The sequence below is a fragment of the Oncorhynchus mykiss genome, chromosome 5 (genome assembly GCF_057628025.1).
Source record: "Oncorhynchus mykiss isolate SJ-2025 chromosome 5, ASM5762802v1, whole genome shotgun sequence".
In the NCBI taxonomy this organism is placed as follows: Eukaryota; Metazoa; Chordata; class Actinopteri; order Salmoniformes; family Salmonidae; genus Oncorhynchus; species Oncorhynchus mykiss.
The window spans coordinates 21,567,501-21,587,136 of NC_143026.1; the positions used below are offsets into that span (position 1 = coordinate 21,567,501).

Sequence of the window (19,636 nt, forward strand, 5' to 3'; positions counted from 1 at the left end):
GACCCCAATGGTCTCTGTGACCCAGCAGGAAGCCCTCAATGTCCCTTTACCTACCTCACCTGCAGCAGACAGAGTCAAGGACATGTCAATTTCAATAAGAACACCTGCTATGCAACGTTTCCACAACACCCTCTCTCTAGTCGAAGCAGAGGTCATAGAACTCAGAGAGAACAAGCTTCAAGAGGAGTACACTGTCCAGAAACTAAAAGAAGAGATTAAACAGTTCAGGGAGGAGAGCAGAGCATGTATTGCTAAATTAGAAAGCAGAATGGACAAGCTGAGTCAGACAAATGATGACCTCAGAGACCATCTGAGCACAACAAGAAAGGAGCTCGAACAAAAAGAGAGATACATTGACACACTCAACCGGCAGAGAGTCATTGTGTCCTCTGCATCTAGAGAACATGTCCACCAGCTTGGTACAACACAAGCAGAACCTGAGACCAGCATGGCCTCCACCACACAGCCTGATGACACTGCACCAGCCTATCAGTCTGCTCCAGCCCAGGTCAACCTACCAGCCTCTCAGTCTGCTCCAGCCCAGGTCAACCTACCAGCCTCTCAGTCTGCTCCAGCCCAGGTCAACCTACCAGCCTCTCAGTCTGCTCCAGCCCAGGTCAACCTACCAGCCTCTCAGTCTGTTCCAGCCCAGGTCAACCTACCAGCCTCCCAGTCTGCTCCAGCCCAGGTCAGAATACCAGCCTCCCAGTCTGCTCCAGCCCAGGTCAACCTACCAGCCTCCCAGTTTGCTCCAGCCCAGGTCAGAATACCAGCCTCCCAGTCTGCTCCACCCAGACAATCACCCACAACTGCAATCCTAATTGATTCAAATGGGAAGTTCTTAGTCCAGGAAAGATTATTCCCTAGACACCAGGTGTATAAGTTCTGGTGTCCTACAACTGAGAGTGCAATGCAGCTACTCAGTCAGAACAGGATTGACACCCCTGACAACATCATCATCCACACTGGCACTAACGACCTTCATGCCAAAGGTGAAAATGTATCTGGGGCAGTGAGAAGAGTGGCAGAACGGGCACAGGCTATGTTCCCAACAACCAATATAGTTGTGTCCACCCTCCTACCAAGAAAAGACTTCCCAGGAAAGTTGATCGACAAAATAAATCAACAGATCACTGTGGACTGTGCCTCACTGCTCAACGTCAGAACGGCTCACCACCCCACTCTGACATGTCAACACTTATATGATAATATACATCTTGATCAGGACAGTATCAGAACCTTTGCCAAGGACTTAAAAGATGCAACACTTGGCAGGGACCCACACACCCATCACCCCAGCTACAGAGGTCCCCCGCCCCACCTTCTGAAACAACAGTACCTCCACCATCCCGAGGAGAAAAGAGCCAGACATGGCTTATTACAGCACAGCTCTACTAGACCAGGCCCAACACAGCACATATTTACCAGACCAGACCCGCCTCAGGACAGCACAACTAGACCCGTCCCATCACAACACAGCTCTACTAGACCTGGCCCATCACAACACAGCTCTACTAGACCCGGCCCATCACAACACAGCTCTACTAGACCCGGCCCATCACAACACAGCTCTACTAGACCCGGCCCATCACAACACAGCTCTACTAGACCTGGCCCATCACAACACAGCTCTACCAGACCAGACCCATCACAAAACAGCTCTGACCACTACTCCAGGGTCGGTCAGAACACTGCCCTTCAGGGAAGTAGACCACATGATGCAGTCCACACCATGTATCAGTCAGATCGTCAGCCTACATATGCTGAGGTAACCTCTGGCAGAAGACCCCTAGAACAATCAGAGATAGGAGAGGTGCGCCAACTACTGCAACTAATATGCAGACTACTGAGCTAGACAGTCCCTTTAATTCACACACGGGCACGCGCACACACACACACACACACACAAACACACAGGGTTGCAGATTGCATTGTACTTATTTTATGTGCAATCTTATTCCATTCTTATTAATTTGTTTACAAACATTCCTAAATGTATTGACACCGGTATTATAATAATTATTATATGTAATGGTGTGTGTGTGTGTGTGTGTGTGTGTGCGCGTGTGTGTGTATGTATGTGTGTATATGTGTATGTGCATGTATGTGTATATATATATATATATATATATGTATATGTGTATATGTATGTGTATATATATATATATATGTATGTGTATGTGTGTGTATGTATATTGTATGTATGTGTGTGTGTGTGTGTGTATGTATGTATGTATGTATGTGTGTATGTATATGTGTGTATGTATGTGTATGTATGTGTATATATATATATATATATATATATATATATATATATATATATATATATATATATATATATATATATATATATGTATGTATGTATGTATGTATGTATGTATATATATATATATATCGATGTACTTTACTCAAACCAGTGAATATCCCTTATTATAAATGAGATCATTAACTATCAGCTCTTGGAATATCCAGGGCCTATACTCTTCACATTTTGGTTATAAAACAACAAATCCAGAATTGATTAAAAACATCAAGGGACAGGACATCATAATCCTACTGGAAACATGGTGTCGTGGAGACATAGATACTCAGTGTCCCTCAGGCTATAGAGAAAGTTTACTACCATCAATCAAACATAAAAATGTTAAACGGGGCCGAGACTCAGGTGGAATCATCATTTGGCATAAGCAGGACTTAGCACCGATTGAAATGAAAAAAGGTACCACTCACATTTGGCTAAAACTGAACAAAGGTACAATCTATAGTGACAATGATGTATACATATGTGCAGCTTATGCTCCTCCTTCAGATTCATCATATTATGATGATAAGTTTTTTGACAATCTCCAGACAGAAATCATTACATTTCAGGCGCAAGGTAAAGTGCTTCTTTGTGGAGATTTCAATGCAAGAACAGGTTCTGAGCCTGACTACACTGATGCGGGAGGTAACCACCACATATTTGGACACCCCTCCTTGTACAGTTGCCCAATCATAAATAATAGAAACAGTCCTGACCAAATACTGAACAAAAATGGAAAAGAGTTAGTACATCTCTGTCGAGCCTTAGGCCTGTACATGCTTAATGGTAGAATCAGAGGGGACTCTTTAGGTCAGTTTACTTACTGCTCAGCTCTTGGGACAAGTGTAGTCGATTATGCCATCACTGACATTGACCCCTCCTCCATTAGTGCATTCACTGTCAGACCACAGACACCATTGTCAGATCACAGTCAGATCAACGTGTTTCTGAAGAAATTAACCGGCAATATTAATTCAAAAAAACAGCCCAATAAACTCTACAACATAAACCAATCGTACAGATGGGCTCCAAACAGTGCAGAGACATTCATTGAAACATTGAACTCAAATGAAATGATGAACTCTATACAGTTTTTCAATAACTCACAGTACCAAAACAATAAAGATGGTGTCAATTCAGCTACCCAAAACATCAACTGCATATTCCAAAAAGCAGCATCAAAAGCAAATTTGAGAAAACCAAAGCAATGCAACATCAGAAGCAAAAATCAAAATGTTTCTGACAAATGGTTTGATAATGAATGTAAAACAATTAGAAAACACCTAAGACAAATGTCAAACAAAAAACATAAGCAGCAAAACAACTCAGAGCTACGATATGAATACTTTGAAACTCTGAAACAGTATAAACAAACACTGAAATGCAAGAAATTGAATTATACCAACAAGACACTTGATGAAATTGAAAACGCAATTGACCAAAATCAGTTCTGGGACATGTGGAACAATTTAAGCACAACAAAGCCACAAGAATTAGCCATACAAGATGTAGGAATTTGGAAAACTTATTTTGATAATCTATACAAAAACATCCCACAAAAAGACTTACAACAGAACCAATTAGAAATTAAAGAAACATTGAACATCCTTGAATCAGTCATTAAAAACAACCAAAATCCATTAGATTACCCAATAACACAACAAGAACTAAATGAAAAGCTAAAATCTATTAAATCAAAGAAGGCTTGTGGTGTAGACAACATCAGAAATGAAATGCTGAAAAACAGCACACCTGAGTTGCAAAATGCTGTGCTTAAATTGTTCAACATGGTGTTAACTTCTGGCTGCTTCCCTGATGTCTGGAACCAGGGGCTCATCTCCCCTATCCACAAAAATGGAGACAAATCAGACCCCAATAATTACAGGGGAATTTGCGTAAACAGTAACTTGGGAAAGATTTTCTGTAGCATTTTGAATTCAAGAATTCAAACCTTTCTTCAAGAAAAAAATGTAATAAGTAAATGTCAAATTGGCTTTCTTCCTAACCATCGCACTACTGACCACCTTTCACACACTAATTAATAAACACGTCCACCAAAAAAAAGAGGGCAAAATCTTTGCTTGCTTTATTGACTTTAAAAAATCATTTGATTCGATTTGGCACGAAGGGCTATTCTACAAAATTCTACAAAGTGGACTTGGTGGTAAGGTGTATGACTTAATAAAATGTATGTACACAGAAAACAAGTGTGCAATAAAAATCAAAAACCAAAGAACAGAATTTTTTTCACAATGTCGAGGTGTGAGACAAGGCTGCAATTTGAGTCCAAATCTTTTCAACATTTATATCAATGAATTAGCAGACATGTTGGACCAATCTCCAGCCCCAGGACTCACACTATTTGACACAGAGGTGAAATACCTGCTATATGCTGATGACTTGGTACTTCTATCAACAACCAAAGAAGGTCTTCAACAAAACATGAATATTCTGGAGCAATATTGCCATAATTGGGCCCTGGCAGTAAATTTCCAAAAAACTAAAATCATGATTTTCCAAAAAAAACCCAGGTGTCAGAAACACAAATGTAAATTCACCCTGAACAACACCTTAATTGAACACACAAAAAATTACACCTACCTTGGTCTGACCATATCTGCATCGGGAAACTTTAATATGGGAGTGAAGGCACTCAAAGAAAAAGCCCGCAGAGCAATGTATGCAATAAAAATGATTATTATTCAGAATATAATTGTCCTATAGCTATTCTATTTTTGATTTTTTTCATAGCATGTCCAAAGTTGTTGTTTTTCATTAACTTATGTTTTTCATGTTGAGGTGATGTAATGTTTCTAGTCTCAAAGCAATCTGGTCTCCAATTTAACTTGGATGAAAACATTTTGTTTTGCTTTGTTATTATGGTTATTATGGTATTATAATATTATTATTATTCAAAATCAACATCCCAATTAGAATTTGGACTAAAATATTTGACAGTGTAATCCTACCAATAGCACTTTATGGAAGTGAGGTTTGGGGGCCACTCAATAAACTGGATTTTAAAATGTGGGACAAACATCCAATTGAAGCCCTACATGCAGAATTCTGTCGGAAAATCCTACAAGTCCAGAGAAATACACCAACTAATGCATGTAGGGCAGAATTGGGCCGCTTTCCAGTAATAATGAAAATACAGAAAAGATCATTAAAATGTTGGCTACATCTAAATTCAAGTCCAAATTCGAGTCTGCAATTTAAAGCACTTCAAACCCAAGAGCTGAGCCCAGAAACGAGCCCTCTCAGTCAGCTGGTGTTGGACCTCACCAACCAAGCTGACACCAGCACTGCTTCAAAAGAAAGAATTCCAATAAGCAAAATCATGAACCAATCAAAGGAATCATATTTACAATACTGGAAAAACGAAACAAAATCCCAAAGCCGACTAAATTGCTATCTGACCCTAAACAGAGAATATGAATTGGCTGATTATCTCTACTCTGTCAGAGATATGAAGCAGAGACAGATCCTTACCAAGTACAGGCTGAGTGACCACCGATTGACAATAGAAACCGGCAGACATAAAAAGACATGGCTACCCAAAGAGGAGCGTGTATGTGGTCACTGCATGACAGGGGAGGTAGAGACAGAGATGCACTTTCTCCTTTACTGTGATAAATATGTCTCACAAAGAGATTCATTATTCACAGAAATGACTACATATATTCCACATTTTTACAAATTGAACCGAGGAAAAACTAAGAATACTCATGGGCGAAGGAGCAATGGCTCCTCTTGCAGCCAAATATGTATTTTCCTGCCATAGCCTGAGGGACACTGAATAATAACATCTGCATAGTAAACAGTAACTTACTTATTATTACTATTATTGTTATTACTATAATTATTAATGTTTACTGTAGACTGTTACCATTTTATTGTTATTATTTTTGTATTTAATTTTGTATTATTATTTACTACCATTTTATATTATTATTTGCTATCATTTATAATTTTGTTACAATGTATATTGTATACATTGTTGCTTTGGCAATATTGACACAATGTTTTTCATGCCAATAAAGCAGCTTGAATTTGAATTTGAAAGAAAGAGAGAGAAAGAAATAAAGAGAGAGAGAGAGAGAGAGAGAGAGAGAGAGAGAGAGAGAGAGAGAGGGAGAGAAAGAGAGAAAGAAAGAGAGAAAGAGAGAGAGAGAGAGAGAGAGAGAGAGAGAGAGAGAGAGAAATAAAGAAAGAGAGAGAGAGAGAGAGAGAGAGAGAGAGAGAGAGAGAGAGAGAGAGAGAGAGAGAGAGAAATAAAGAAAGAGAGTCTGGGACATTACACTGCTCTTTCATTTCCTCATCCTCCTCTTCATCTCTCTCTGTCCCTTTTTCACTCTCTGACTCTGTTTCAACTCGGCTGCAAAATAGGCTATATCCCATTCAGCTATACTTCCAATATTGGCTACCATCTCTCGTAAATGAATCTTGTCCCTCACTTTCTCCTTTCTTTCTTTACTTCCTTCCCTCCCTTCCCTCTCCATCATCGCCTCTTACCCATGTAGTTGATGATGAAGCCCTCTCCCTTGCCGAAGACAAGGCCGGCAGGGTCGGAGTGGAAGGTCACGGTGAGGTCAGGGGTTGTGGACTGTATCTTGAAGGGCCCGGCCCCACCCACGTACTGGCCCAGAATATGGGGGGTGACCTCATCACCATCCATGATGGTCAACATGTCACTGTCACTTAGGTTCAAACTGGAGAGAGAGAGAGAGAGAGAGAGTGTTGTTGAATCACTTACCAATTCTGACAGATGTTCTAAATGTATTTTTGTCCCAGAGTAAATTATATGAGTGCATATGGTATCAGCTCTATGTGGCTGACTCAGTGTGAGGTAATGGCGTAAGAGTCTACAGGCTGGATTAATCAAATGGAATGCTGGGAGCTGATGACCTCAGAGGCTGGCTAATGAGTAACATCTGGCTAGTGTAACAACCTCTTACCATCATTATTCTGACAGGTGGTTGGTGTGTGTGTGTGTGTGTGTGCGCGTCTGTCTGTATATTTGTGTGTGAGTGTGTGTATATCACTCACAGCTGTACGTTGAGCAGCACGCGCTTGTCCTCCTCTACATGTATCCTCCAGCTGCAGTCCTCTCCCTCTCCATACCACTCTGGCCAGTTAGGAGACAGGATAACACCCACTGGACCTGCCAGCTCCCCCCCACACAGAGCTGGAGATGGAGAAGGGGAAAGGGAGAGAGCGGAGGGGAGAGAGAAAAGGTGAGGAGAGGGTGAGGGAGGAAGGGGGGAGGGGAGAAAGAAGGGGGAGAGTGATGAGTTATCCCAATTAAACAGTGTCTCAGTAACACTGTGATATCAGAACTCTCTCAACACACACACACACACGGGTGCGCACAACCACACAGACACACACTCCGATCTCCCTCCCACACACACCTTTGCAGAGTGGTTCCGTGTCGTTCCAGTAGGGGTCTCTGGCATTGATACACTCTATGACGGGCGGCCCCTGCTCCAGAGAGTGACCAGGATCACAGCTGAACTGCACCACAGCTCCAACCCCATAAACCTGGTCAGTGGTGCTGAAGTTACCATTCTGCAGGTAGGGCTCATAACAGTGCCCACGCTCAAAAGCTGCAGAGGGGGAGGAAAGAAAAGGAGAGGGGGAGGACAGGAGGATGAGAGAGCTGAGGTTAGACAGAAAGGTTATGAAGGTTATGAAATACTGTGTTTATACATGTGTGTGTATGTGTGTGTGCTCTTACCCTCATAACGGATGTTGAAGCCTGTATTGTGGTTAGGTTGGTCTGTGATGAACTGAACCCTGACTGCTGGACCCTCACTGATCACCCCTTCAAATGGTATTGGACCACCCCGCCCAGAGTCAAACAGCACCACAGACCCAGCATCCAGACCGCTCCATAACACAAGTCTGGGGGGAGAAATGTAAATGCATTATAGCACAACTCACAACTCGCTCTCTCTCTCTCTCTCTCTCTCTCTCTCTCGCTCTCTTTCTCTCTCTCACCTGTCAGTGGGTTCGAGGGCCAGTCTCTCCAGGTGCAGGTGTAGTCTCTGTGCAGTGGGGGCCTCCAGGGACCAGGAGCAGGAGCGGTCATGGGTGGCAGTGGGACCCAGGCGGGGAGAGGGGGACAAGATTCTCCCTACTGTAGCATTTTTCACTGACCCTCCACACAGCGCTATGGAGGAACAGGTGTGATGGTGATGATTAGGGTTGATGTGTCTCCCCAGCTCTGCAGCTGGGCAAGTTGTTGCTCCAGGCTGCAGCAAAGCATTGAGATGTGGGTGTGTGTGTTCCTGTGCGTGCGTGTGTCTCCCTCTCCTCCCTACCTCTACAGCTTGGCTCCTTGCTGCTCCAGACAGGCAGAGATGTGTTGAGACAGGTGAGTGCCACTGCCCCCTGCAGGTGGTAGCCCATTTGGCAGTGGAAGCGGGCAGTGCCCCCTGGCAGCAAGTCCAGCACGGACACCTCCCCAAAGTGAGGCCTCCTCGGCAGGGCACAGCTCAGACGGAATACTGCCAGGGGGAGAGGGGGAGGGAGAAGGGGATAGTGTGAAAGATAGAAGGTAAAATAAGAGAGAAGAGCGAGAGAGAGAGATTTCCATTCTCTATGCGTTTATCTCAAAGCGCTTATCTTATTTTCACCTTAGTCTATTTTATGCTAATCTATTCAATAGTTGGCTTCCTGGTCTAATTTGATCTGAGATGACTACTACTCTCTCCTCTTCTATCATATCACCTCTCCCTTCTGCTAAATCCTTCTCCCTCCTGTCTCCTGATTCTGCCTCGTCGACCCTACTCTCCTCCCTTACAGCATCCTATGACTCGCATTGTCCTCTTTCCTCCCAGCCGGCTTGGCCCTCCTGTCCTGCTCCGTGGCGGAGTGACTCATTGTGAGCTTACAGAACAGGGCTGCGGGCAGCTGAGCGAAAATGGAGGAAAACTAAACTTCAGGAGGACCTATCATCCTTTCACTCCCTCCTCTCTGCCTTCTCTTCCTCTGTATCTGCTACTAAATCCACTTTCTACCACTCTAAATATCAAGCTTCAGCCTCTAATCATAGGAAACTTTTTTACACCTTCTCCTCCCTCCTTAATCCTCCAACCCTCCCTCTCTGTGGACGACTTTGTCAACTACTTTGAAAAAAGTTCACGACATCCGCTACTTATTTACTCAGCCTATTGAGTCCACTGGTCTCACTCACAAAAAACTCCCATATGCCTCTTTCTCCCCTCTCTCTCCAGATGAAATCCTGTGACTAGTGAGGTCTGGCCGCTCAACAACCTGCCTGCCCATTTGACCCCATCCCCTCCTCCCTTCTCCAGACCATCGCTGGAGACATTTTCCCATCCCTCATCGACTCCTAACTGACCACTGGCTGCATCACCTCTGACTTCAAAATGTCCCGAGTCGCTCCCCTCCTCAAGAAACCAACACTCGACTAATCTGAAGTCAAAAACTATAGACTATTATCCCTTCTTTCTTTTCTTTCCAAAACACTCGCGGGTGCTGTCTCTGATCAACTTATATCTCTGATATCATTATCTCTCTCAGAACGATCTTCTTAACCCTAACCAGTCAGGCTTCAAGACAGGTCACTCAACCGGGACTGCTTTTCTCTGGTCACGGAGGCTCTTCTCACTGCCAAAGCTGACTTCTCTCCTCATCGTCCTGCCTTCGACAGCATGAACCATCAGATCTTCCTCTCCAGCCTCTCAGGGCTGGGCGTCTCAGGCTCTGCCTCCTCTCCTGCCTCTCAGGGAAGGGCGTCTCAGACTCTGCTTCCTCTCCAGCCTCTCAGGGCTGGGCGTCTCATGCTCTGCCTCCTCTCCTGCCTCTCAGGGCTGGGCGTCTCAGGCTCTGCCTCCTTTCCAACCTCTCAGGGCTGGGCGTCTCAGGCTCTGCCTCCTCTCCAGCCTCTCAGGGCTGGGCGTCTCAGACTCTGCCTCTTCTCCTGTCTCTCAGGGCTGGGCGTCTCAGGCTCTGCCTCCTCTCCAGCCTCTCAGGGCTGGGCGTCTCAGGCTCTGCCTCCTCTCCAGCCTCTCAGGGCTGGGCGTCTCAGGCTCTGCCTCTTCTCCTGTCTCTCAGGGCTGGGCGTCTAAGGCTCTGCCTCCTCTCCAGCCTCTCAGGGCTGGGCACAATCTTGGACTGCATCCTACATGGCAGGCTGCTCCTACCAGGTGACGTGGAAAGGATCTGTGTCTGCACCACATTTTCTCACTACTGGTGTCCCCCAGGGCTCGGTTCTAGAATCTCTCCTCGTCTCTCTAAACACCAAGTTACTAGGCTCTGTCATATCCTCACATGGTCACTCCTATCATTGCTATGCAGATAATATAGATAACTACTTTCTCCTTCCCCCCTTCTGACACCCAGGTGGCGACATGCATCTTCTGCGTGCCTGGCAGATATCTCAACTTGTATGTCGGCCCACCACCTCAAGCTCAACAAGAAGGAGCTACTCTTCCTCCCTGGGAAGGCCTGCCCGCTCAAAGACCTCTCTATCACGGTTGACAACTCCACATTGTCACCCTCCCAGAGTACAAAGAACCTTGGTGTGACCCTGAACAACACCTGTCGTTCTCTGCAAACATCAAAGCAGTGACCCACTGCTGCAGGTTCATGCTCTACAACATCCTTAGCGTACACCCTTACCTCACACAGGAAGCGGCGCAGGTCCTAATCCAGGCTCTTGTCCTCTCCTGTCTGGACTACTGCAACTCGCTATTGGCTGGGTTCCCCTCTTGTGCCATCAAACCCCTGCAACTTATCCAGAACGCTGCAGCCCGCCTGGTTTTCAACCTTCCCAAGTTCTCTCATGTCACCCCGCTCACATCCACTACAAGACCATGGTGCTTACCTATGTCACAGCAAGAGGAACTGCCCCTCCCTACCTTCAGGCTATGCTCAAACCTTGCAACCCGAGCACTCCGTTCTGCCATCTCAGGTCTCTTAACCCACCCAACACTACGGGTGGGCATCTCCCGCTCAGCCCAGAGGCTGTCTTCTCAGTCCTGGCATCCCAATGGTGGAATCAGCTTACCCCTGAAGCTAGGATAGTAGAGCCCCTGCCCATTTTCCGAAAACATCTGAAACATTATCTTAAATAATCCTCCGCCTCCCCTCGACACCCCCCCCCCCCCCCCACACCCCCAAATAAAATAAAATAAAATAAAAACCTGAACCCCCATCCCCCCCACACACACCTTCAAGCTCGGACTCTACTGCATGTACTTTCTATACCTGTGATATGTGGTTGTCCTACCTATCTATTTTTACAATTAATGCACTAACTGTAAATTGCTTTGGATAAGAGCGCCTGCTAAATGACTCAATTAAAAAAAAACTGAATAGGCCAGACTAATGGATATATGACTGGACAGGCCAGACTCATTGATATATGACTGGACAGGCCAGACTAATGGATATATGACTGGACAGGCCAGACTAATGGATATATGACTGGACAGGCCAGACTAATGGATATATGACTGGACAGGCCAGACTAATGGATATATGACTGGATAGGCCAGAATAACAGAGAGAGGAGAGGACAGGCCAGGTGAAAGGCAAGTAGTTTGCGATGTTAACTCCATCTATCCATTCCTGTCCTATCTGAACTGACACAGACAGTACACCAGTGTGAGATGACAGAGGAAGACATTACAGGTGACACACACACACACACACACACACACACACACACACACACACACACACAGCTGCATAATGAGATGAATGAGACCAATTAATCACAGCTAATCAGTTAATTGATACGACATCCAATCACAGTGCTAATTGATTACAAAACAAGATTAAGTGGTTAGGCCATTAATAGATCAGGTAGACAGAGAATCAACAACCCCTTAGTAGTTAGGACCTAATGAAGGCTTTGAATTGAAAATATGAACAATTTTGTGTGTGACTGTGTGTGCGCGACTGTGTGTGTGATTGTGTGTGTGTGCTCACTTTGGTAGTGTAGCTGGAACATGCCTATGCTCCCCTCAGGCGAGGAGCGGTAGTATACTGAGATGGTATTGGTCGGACTTCGGATCACCTGACCCTCCACCAGCAGTGTGTGATTGGCCAGAACCAGCAAGGCCCCGCCCTCATCCACCCCTCTGATTGACAGCTGCTCTCCCTCTGACAGATTCACACTCTTCACCTAAGAGAGAGAGAGAAGAGAGATATTGAGAGAAGAGCGAAGTTGAGAGGAAGGAGAGAGAGGCAGACAGTGAGAGATAAAGGGGAGAGGCAGACAGTGAGAGATACAGGGGAGAGGCAGACAGTGAGAGATAAAGGGGAGAGGCAGACAGTGAGAGATAAAGGCGAGAGGCAGACAGTGCGAGATAAAGGGGAGAGGCAGACAGTGAGAGATAAAGGGGAGAGGCAGACAGTGAGAGATAAAGGGGAGAGGCAGACAGTGCGAGATAAAGGGGAGAGGCAGACAGTGAGAGATAAAGGGGAGAGGCAGACAGTGCGAGATAAAGGGGAGAGGCAGACAGTGAGAGATAAAGGGGAGAGGCAGACAGTGTGAGATAAAGGGGAGAGGCAGACAGTGAGAGATAAAGGGGAGAGGCAGACAGTGCGAGATAAAGGGGAGAGGCAGACAGTGCGAGATAAAGGGGAGAGGCAGACAGTGAGAGATAAAGGGGAGAGGCAGACAGTGAGAGATAAAGGGGAGAGGCAGACAGTGAGAGATAAAGGGGAGAGGCAGACAGTGAGAGATAAAGCGGAGAGGCAGACAGTGAGAGATAAAGGGGAGAGGCAGACAGTGAGAGATACAGGGGAGAGGCAGACAGTGAGAGATAAAGGGGAGAGGCAGACAGTGAGAGATAAAGGGGAGGCAGACAGTGAGAGATAAAGGGGAGAGACAGACAGTGAGAGATAAAGGGGAGAGGCAGACAGTGAGAGATCAAGGGGAGAGGCAGACAGTGAGAGATAAAGGGGAGAGGCAGACAGTGAGAGATAAAGGGGAGAGGCAGACAGTGAGCGATAAAGCGGAGAGGCAGATAGTGAGAGATAAAGGGGAGAGGCAGACAGTAGGAGATAAAGCAGAGAGGCAGACAGTGAGTGAGAATTCTCAGAAACCATGTTATAGATACTGTTAATGACACTGCACATCTCTTGTGAGATCTCTTCTTAGAGCTTGACTGCAATAAAGAGGACCTGGAACAGCACCAGTGTTGTGTGGAGGAAGGCCCGAGAAATTGCCAAAGACTCCAGCCACCCAAGCCATAGACTGTTCACTCTGCTGCCGTCTGGCAAACGGTACCGGAGCACAGGGTCCCGGACCAACAGACTCCAAGACAGCTTCTACCCCCAAGCCATAGGATTGTTGAATAGCCAGACTGCTAAATGTCAATTAATGGTACCCAAACTATCTGCACTGACTCTATCTTGCACTGACCCTATGCACACTCACTAGACTTAATATACACACCATATACACACTCACTAGACTTAATATGCACACCATATACACACTCACTAGACTTAATTTACACACTCACTCACACATACTACACTGTCACTCCCACACAAATCTCTCACACATTCAAACGCTACACAACACACACACACACGCATACCAACACAACACAAACAAACAAACATACATACATATATAGCTCCACATTGATCTGGTACTCCCTGTATATAGCTCCACATTGATCTGGTACTGGTACTCCCTGTATATAACTCCACATTGATCTGGTACGCCCTGTATATAGCTCCACATTGATCTGGTACTCCCTGTATATAGCTCCACATTGATCTGGTACTCCCTGTATATAGCTCCACATTGATCTGGTACTGGTTCTCCCTGTATATAGCTCCACATTGATCTGGTACTGGTACTCCCTGTATATAGCTCCACATTGATCTGGTACTCCCTGTATATAGCTCCACATTGATCTGGTACTGGTGCGCCCTGTATATAGCTCCACATTGATCTGGTACTGGTACTCCCTGTATATAGCTCCACATTGATCTGGTACTGGTACTCCCTGTATATAGCTCCACATTGATATGGTACTGATGCTCCCTGTATATAGCTCCACATTGATCTGGTACTGGTACTCCCTGTATATAGCTCCACATTGATCTGGTACTGGTACTCCCTGTATATAGCTCCACATTGACCTGGTACTAGTACTCCCTGTATATAGCTCCACATTGATCTGGTATTGGTACTCCCTGTATATAGCTCCACATTGATCTGGTACTGGTACTCCCTGTATATAGCTCCACATTGATCTGGTACGGGTACTCCCTGTATATAGCTCCACATTGATCTGGTACTGGTACTCCCTGTATATAGCTCCACATTGATCTGGTACTGGTACTCCCTGTATATAGCTCCACATTGATCTGGTACTGGTATTCCCTGTTTATAGCTCCACATTGATCTGGTACTCCCTGTATATAGCTCCACATTGATCTGGTACTGGTGCGCCCTGTATATAGCTCCACATTGACCTGGTACTGGTACTCCCTGTATATAGCTCCACATTGATCTGGTACTGGTACTCCCTGTATATAGCTCCACATTGATCTGGTACTGGTACTCCCTGTATATAGCTCCACATTGACCTGGTACTGGTACTCCCTGTATATAGCTCCACATTGATCTGGTACGCCCTGTATACCACATTGATCTGGTACTCCCTGTATATAGCTCCACATTGATCTGGTACTCCCTGTATATACAGTGCCTTGTGAAAGTATTCGGCCCCCTTGAACTTTGCGACCTTTTGCCACATTTCAGGCTTCAAACAAAGATATAAAACTGTATTTTTTTGTGAAGAATCAACAACAAGTGGGACACAATCATGAAGTGGAACGACATTTCTTGGATATTTCAAACTTTTTTAACAAATCAAAAACTGAAGAATTGGGCGTGCAAAATTATTCAGCCCCCTTAAGTTAATACTTTGTAGCGCCACCTTTTGCTGCGATTACAGCTGTAAGTCGCTTGGGGTATGTCTCTATCAGTTTTGCACATCGAGAGACTGAAATTTTTTCCCATTCCTCCTTGCAAAACAGCTCGAGCTCAGTGAGGTTGGATGGAGAGCATTTGTGAACAGCAGTTTTCAGTTCTTTCCACAGATTCTCGATTGGATTCAGGTCTGGACTTTGACTTGGCCATTCCATTGTAGATTTTGCTTTATGTTTTGGATCATTGTCTTGTTGGAAGACAAATCTCCGTCCCAGTCTCCATCAGGTTTTCTTCCAGAATGGTCATGTATTTGGCTCCATCCATCTTCCCATCAATTTTAACCATCTTCCCTGTCCCTGCTGAAGAAAAGCAGGCCCAAACCATGATGCTGCCACCACCATGTTTGGCAGGGGGATGGTGTGTTCAGCTGTGTTGCTTTTACGCCAAACATAACGTTTTGCATTGTTGCCAAAAAGTTCAATTTCGGTTATATCTGACCAGAGCACCTTCTTCCACATGTTTGGTGTGTCTCCCAGGTGGCTTGTGGCAAACTTTAAACAACACTTTTTATGGATATCTTTAAGAAATGGCTTTCTTCTTGCCACTCTTCCATAAAGGCCAGATGTGTGCAATATACGACTGATTGTTGTCCTATGGACAGAGTCTCCCACCTCAGCTGTAGATCTCTGCAGTTCATCCAGAGTGATCATGGGCCTCTTGGCTGCATCTCTGATCAGTCTTCTCCTTGTGTGAGCTGAAAGTTTAGAGGGACGGCCAGGTCTTGGTAGATTTGCAGTGGTCTGATACTCCTTCCATTTCAATATTATCGCTTGCACAGTGCTCCTTGGGATGTTTAAAGCTTGGGAAATCTTTTTGTATCCAAATCCGGCTTTAAACTTCTTCACAACAGTATCTCGGACCTGCCTGGTGTGTTCCTTGTTCTTCATGATGCTCTCTGCGCTTTTAACGGACCTCTGAGACTATCACAGTGCAGGTGCATTTATACGGAGACTTGATTACACACAGGTGGATTGTATTTATCATCATTAGTCATTTAGGTCAACATTGGATCATTCAGAGATCCTCACTGAACTTCTGGAAAGAGTTTGCTGCACTGAAAGTAAAGGGGCTGAATAATTTTGCACGCCCAATTTTTCAGTTTTTGTTTGTTAAAAGAGTTTGAAATATCCAATAAATGTCGTTCCACTTCATGATTGTGTCCCACTTGTTGTTGATTCTTCACAAAAAAATACAGTTTTATATCTTCATGTTTGAAGCCTGAAATGTGGCAAAAGGTCGCAAAGTTCAAGGGGGCCGAATACTTTCGCAAGGCATTGTAGCTCCACATTGATCTGGTATTCTTGTGCATTTTATTTTATTCCTCTTGTGTTAGTTAATATATATATATATTTTACTCTATATCATTGGGAAAGGTTTGTCAGCAAGCATTTCACTGTAAAGTATACACTTTAATTTGGCCAATGTCATAAATACAATTTGATTTGATTTGGAGGGCAGGGTGCTGTACCAGCAGACATCACTAGGGGTCAGAGACAATCCTTAGATCAATACAGAGTCAGCAATCACAAAGCAGTCTGTGTGTCCATGTCTGTGTCATTGAGTACATTTGCATGCACACTAATAATTCGATATATTTTTAAATCGAAAGTAAGCGTACGTTAATTAAAAACACCTGGTTTTCTGAGCAATCTTTCAAATGATTAGGACATGATAAACAGCTTAATCGGCGTTCCAGTGGTGTATCTGATCTGCTCATGTGCTAGCACCAGTCGAGCCTCCCTCTTTAGCGCCAGTGAAGTGAGTTCAGATACAATGTATGCATCTTATAAGTAGTTTTCACATACAAACTTATGCATATAACATCACTCAGTGAAAGCGCATGTGTGTTTGTTTGTTTACCTGTAGCTCGACTCCATAGCCTGTGTACACAGTGACGGTGTATGTACAGTGTAGGAATGTTCCATCTGGGAGGGGGGGGTCGTCAGAAGAGTCTATGTATCCCTCGGGGTCGGAGAAATTCACCATACAGCCAGACACAGCTAGAGATAAGAGGAGAGGACAAACATCGACTTAACAATACAATATTTGAGAAATTTATTTCACAGTGTAATCCAGGATGCTGGTGAGATAAGCACATCTCTGTCTTCAGTGAGAGAAAGGTAAACAACATCAACAACTGCTTTCTGTAAAAGGACAGGGTGTTCTCTGACATTGATGATGCTCTAGTCTAGTCTAATGCAGAGGTTGGAACGGTTCAGAGAACAGAACTGAAAACCAGAAAATAAGGACATTGTTCAAGAAACAGAACCGGGAACGAAAGTGATCTATACTGTTCTGGAACAGAACCGTTATTTTAAAAGCATGGAAACCGGTTAATAAAGTATTGTTTATGTTCCGGGTATATTTCCCAGTCCCACAAACAAACGTGACAAAGCGCCTATGCAAAGTCCTCCCTGTGTCAATCAGAAACTTCTTAGAGTGTCCATGAGTAGGCTACCTGCCGCTACCGCCCCGAAGCATAGGCTACTGTAGCCTATTGACGATAGCTACATGCATGATACGGAAGATAGGGAGAGAGATTTTTATTTAGAAAATAATGGATTTGGCCTCCTGAGTGGCGCAGTGGTCTAAGACACTGCATCACAGTGCTAGAGGCGTTATTACAGACCCAGGTTTGATCCCGGGCTGTATCCCAACCGGCCGTGATCGGGAGTCCCATAGGGCGGCGCACAATTGGCCCAGCATCGTCTGGGTTAAGGGAGGGTAATTTTCTATGCTAGTTAGGGATACTATAGTTATCACATTTCACATTGGATTTATTAACTACAAAAAGGTAAGACATGTTTTTAATTCCGGTGCGCGCTCTGCATGCACAAGCTTGTTAGCTCGCTGGCTCTGGTCCAATGTTAAGCCAAGTCTCTGAAGTTCAAAGACATTCAAAGTTCCTCCATAGAAGCCTTCTGTGGGCCTAATTCAGATAATGCATGCCATAACAAGATGCCCTTCTCGCTCTCTCCCGCAAAATGTTAAGTTGCATCTCGTGCCCTACACTTGTCTTTCCATCAAGCCCGTAAACAACTTTAGCATAGCAAACTGCTCTATCCGCACTGATTGGTGAAGTTTAATTTAATTTAATTAGCAAATTATATATTTTTTTATATAAGGATTTCAGAGGTTCAAAAATGAACAGAAAGGAACGATATAAAACTTTACTTTTTTTTGTTCAAACTAGTTAGGAACTTTATTTTGCTGGTCGGAACTAAAAAAAAGTATGTTTCTGTTCAGAACGAAAAGATCGAAAAATAATTTTGGTTCCAAACCCTGGTCTAATGTATACCACTTATACCCACCCGGTGAAGGTGTTTCTGCATCCATGTCTGTGTCTGCGTCCACAGTCGCCTTGACGATAGTGGTGACCTCATCTCGCTGTCCCGGTGGTGTGTGTGTCACGGGCTGAGAGGAGGAGGTGAGGGGGTTGCTGTCGGGCTGGGAGAGCTGTGAAGGGAGGGGTGATCCGCTGTCGTGGGGTTGTGAAACTGGGGGTTGTATCCTCTTCAACAGATCCTGTTGATCCAGAGACAGACCTCCAGACAGGCCCCCTGTGCTCATTTCTCTCCCCAGGAGAGGCAGCAGGTCCTGGGGCAGAGCTGAGGGCAGGACCATTCCCCCTGTCTGGGAGAAGAGATGATCCTTCTGAGCCAGGACTGACTCTAGCAGATCACCAGCGGCACTCATCCCCACCCCGGGCCCTAACCCAGCCTCGGGCCCTCTACCCCTGGGTGAGTTTCTGTCTGTGTTCCCTATGGCTGGAGAGGGGGAGGGGGAAGAAAGTGGAGGTGTGGTGTCGATCTCAGCTAGAGAAACACAGAGAGAGAGAGAAAGAGAACGAAAGAGAGAAAGAGTGAGACCCAGATAACGTTTTCCAGGGGTCATGCAGTCTGGATACTAGCGCTGCTTTTAGCTCTGGGAATAATTGTACTCTTATTTACATTCTGTTAGGTCAGAGCTGGAGCTCCATGGGTTCTACTGTCTGTTCCACTGTTATCAGGACTACTGTCTGTTCCACTGTTATCAGGACTACTGTCTGTAACACTGTCTGTTCCACTGTTATCAGGACTACTGTTTGTTCCACTGTTATCAGGACTACTGTCTGTTCCACTGTTATCGGGACAACTGTCTGTAACACTGTCTGTTCCACTGTTATCAGGACTACTGTCTGTTCTACTGTCTGTTCCACTGTTATCAGGACTACTGTCTGTAACACTGTCTGTTCCACTGTTATCAGGACTACTGTCTGTAACACTGTCTGTTCCACTGTTATCAGGACTACTGTCTGTAACACTGTCTGTTTCCCTGTTATCAGGACTACTGTCTGT

The 19,636-nt window shown here is 44.9% G+C and overlaps 1 protein-coding gene across 2 annotated transcripts in view; it reads right to left on the minus strand.

The window, feature by feature from the left end:
* Positions 1-19,636, minus strand: part of sez6l (seizure related 6 homolog (mouse)-like) — an 82,864-nt gene that overhangs the window by 19,753 nt on the left and 43,475 nt on the right. For both annotated transcript variants that reach the window (XM_036977028.2, XM_090234159.1), the window contains exons 2-10: positions 18,611-19,114; positions 17,160-17,299; positions 12,269-12,464; positions 8,629-8,814; positions 8,306-8,477; positions 8,043-8,209; positions 7,717-7,911; positions 7,352-7,490; positions 6,818-7,014 (exon numbers count right to left, since the gene is read on the minus strand). In XM_036977028.2, coding sequence (XP_036832923.1) covers positions 6,818-7,014; positions 7,352-7,490; positions 7,717-7,911; positions 8,043-8,209; positions 8,306-8,477; positions 8,629-8,814; positions 12,269-12,464; positions 17,160-17,299; positions 18,611-19,114 — 1,896 coding nt within the window. The remainder of the gene's footprint in view (positions 1-6,817; positions 7,015-7,351; positions 7,491-7,716; positions 7,912-8,042; positions 8,210-8,305; positions 8,478-8,628; positions 8,815-12,268; positions 12,465-17,159; positions 17,300-18,610; positions 19,115-19,636) is intronic.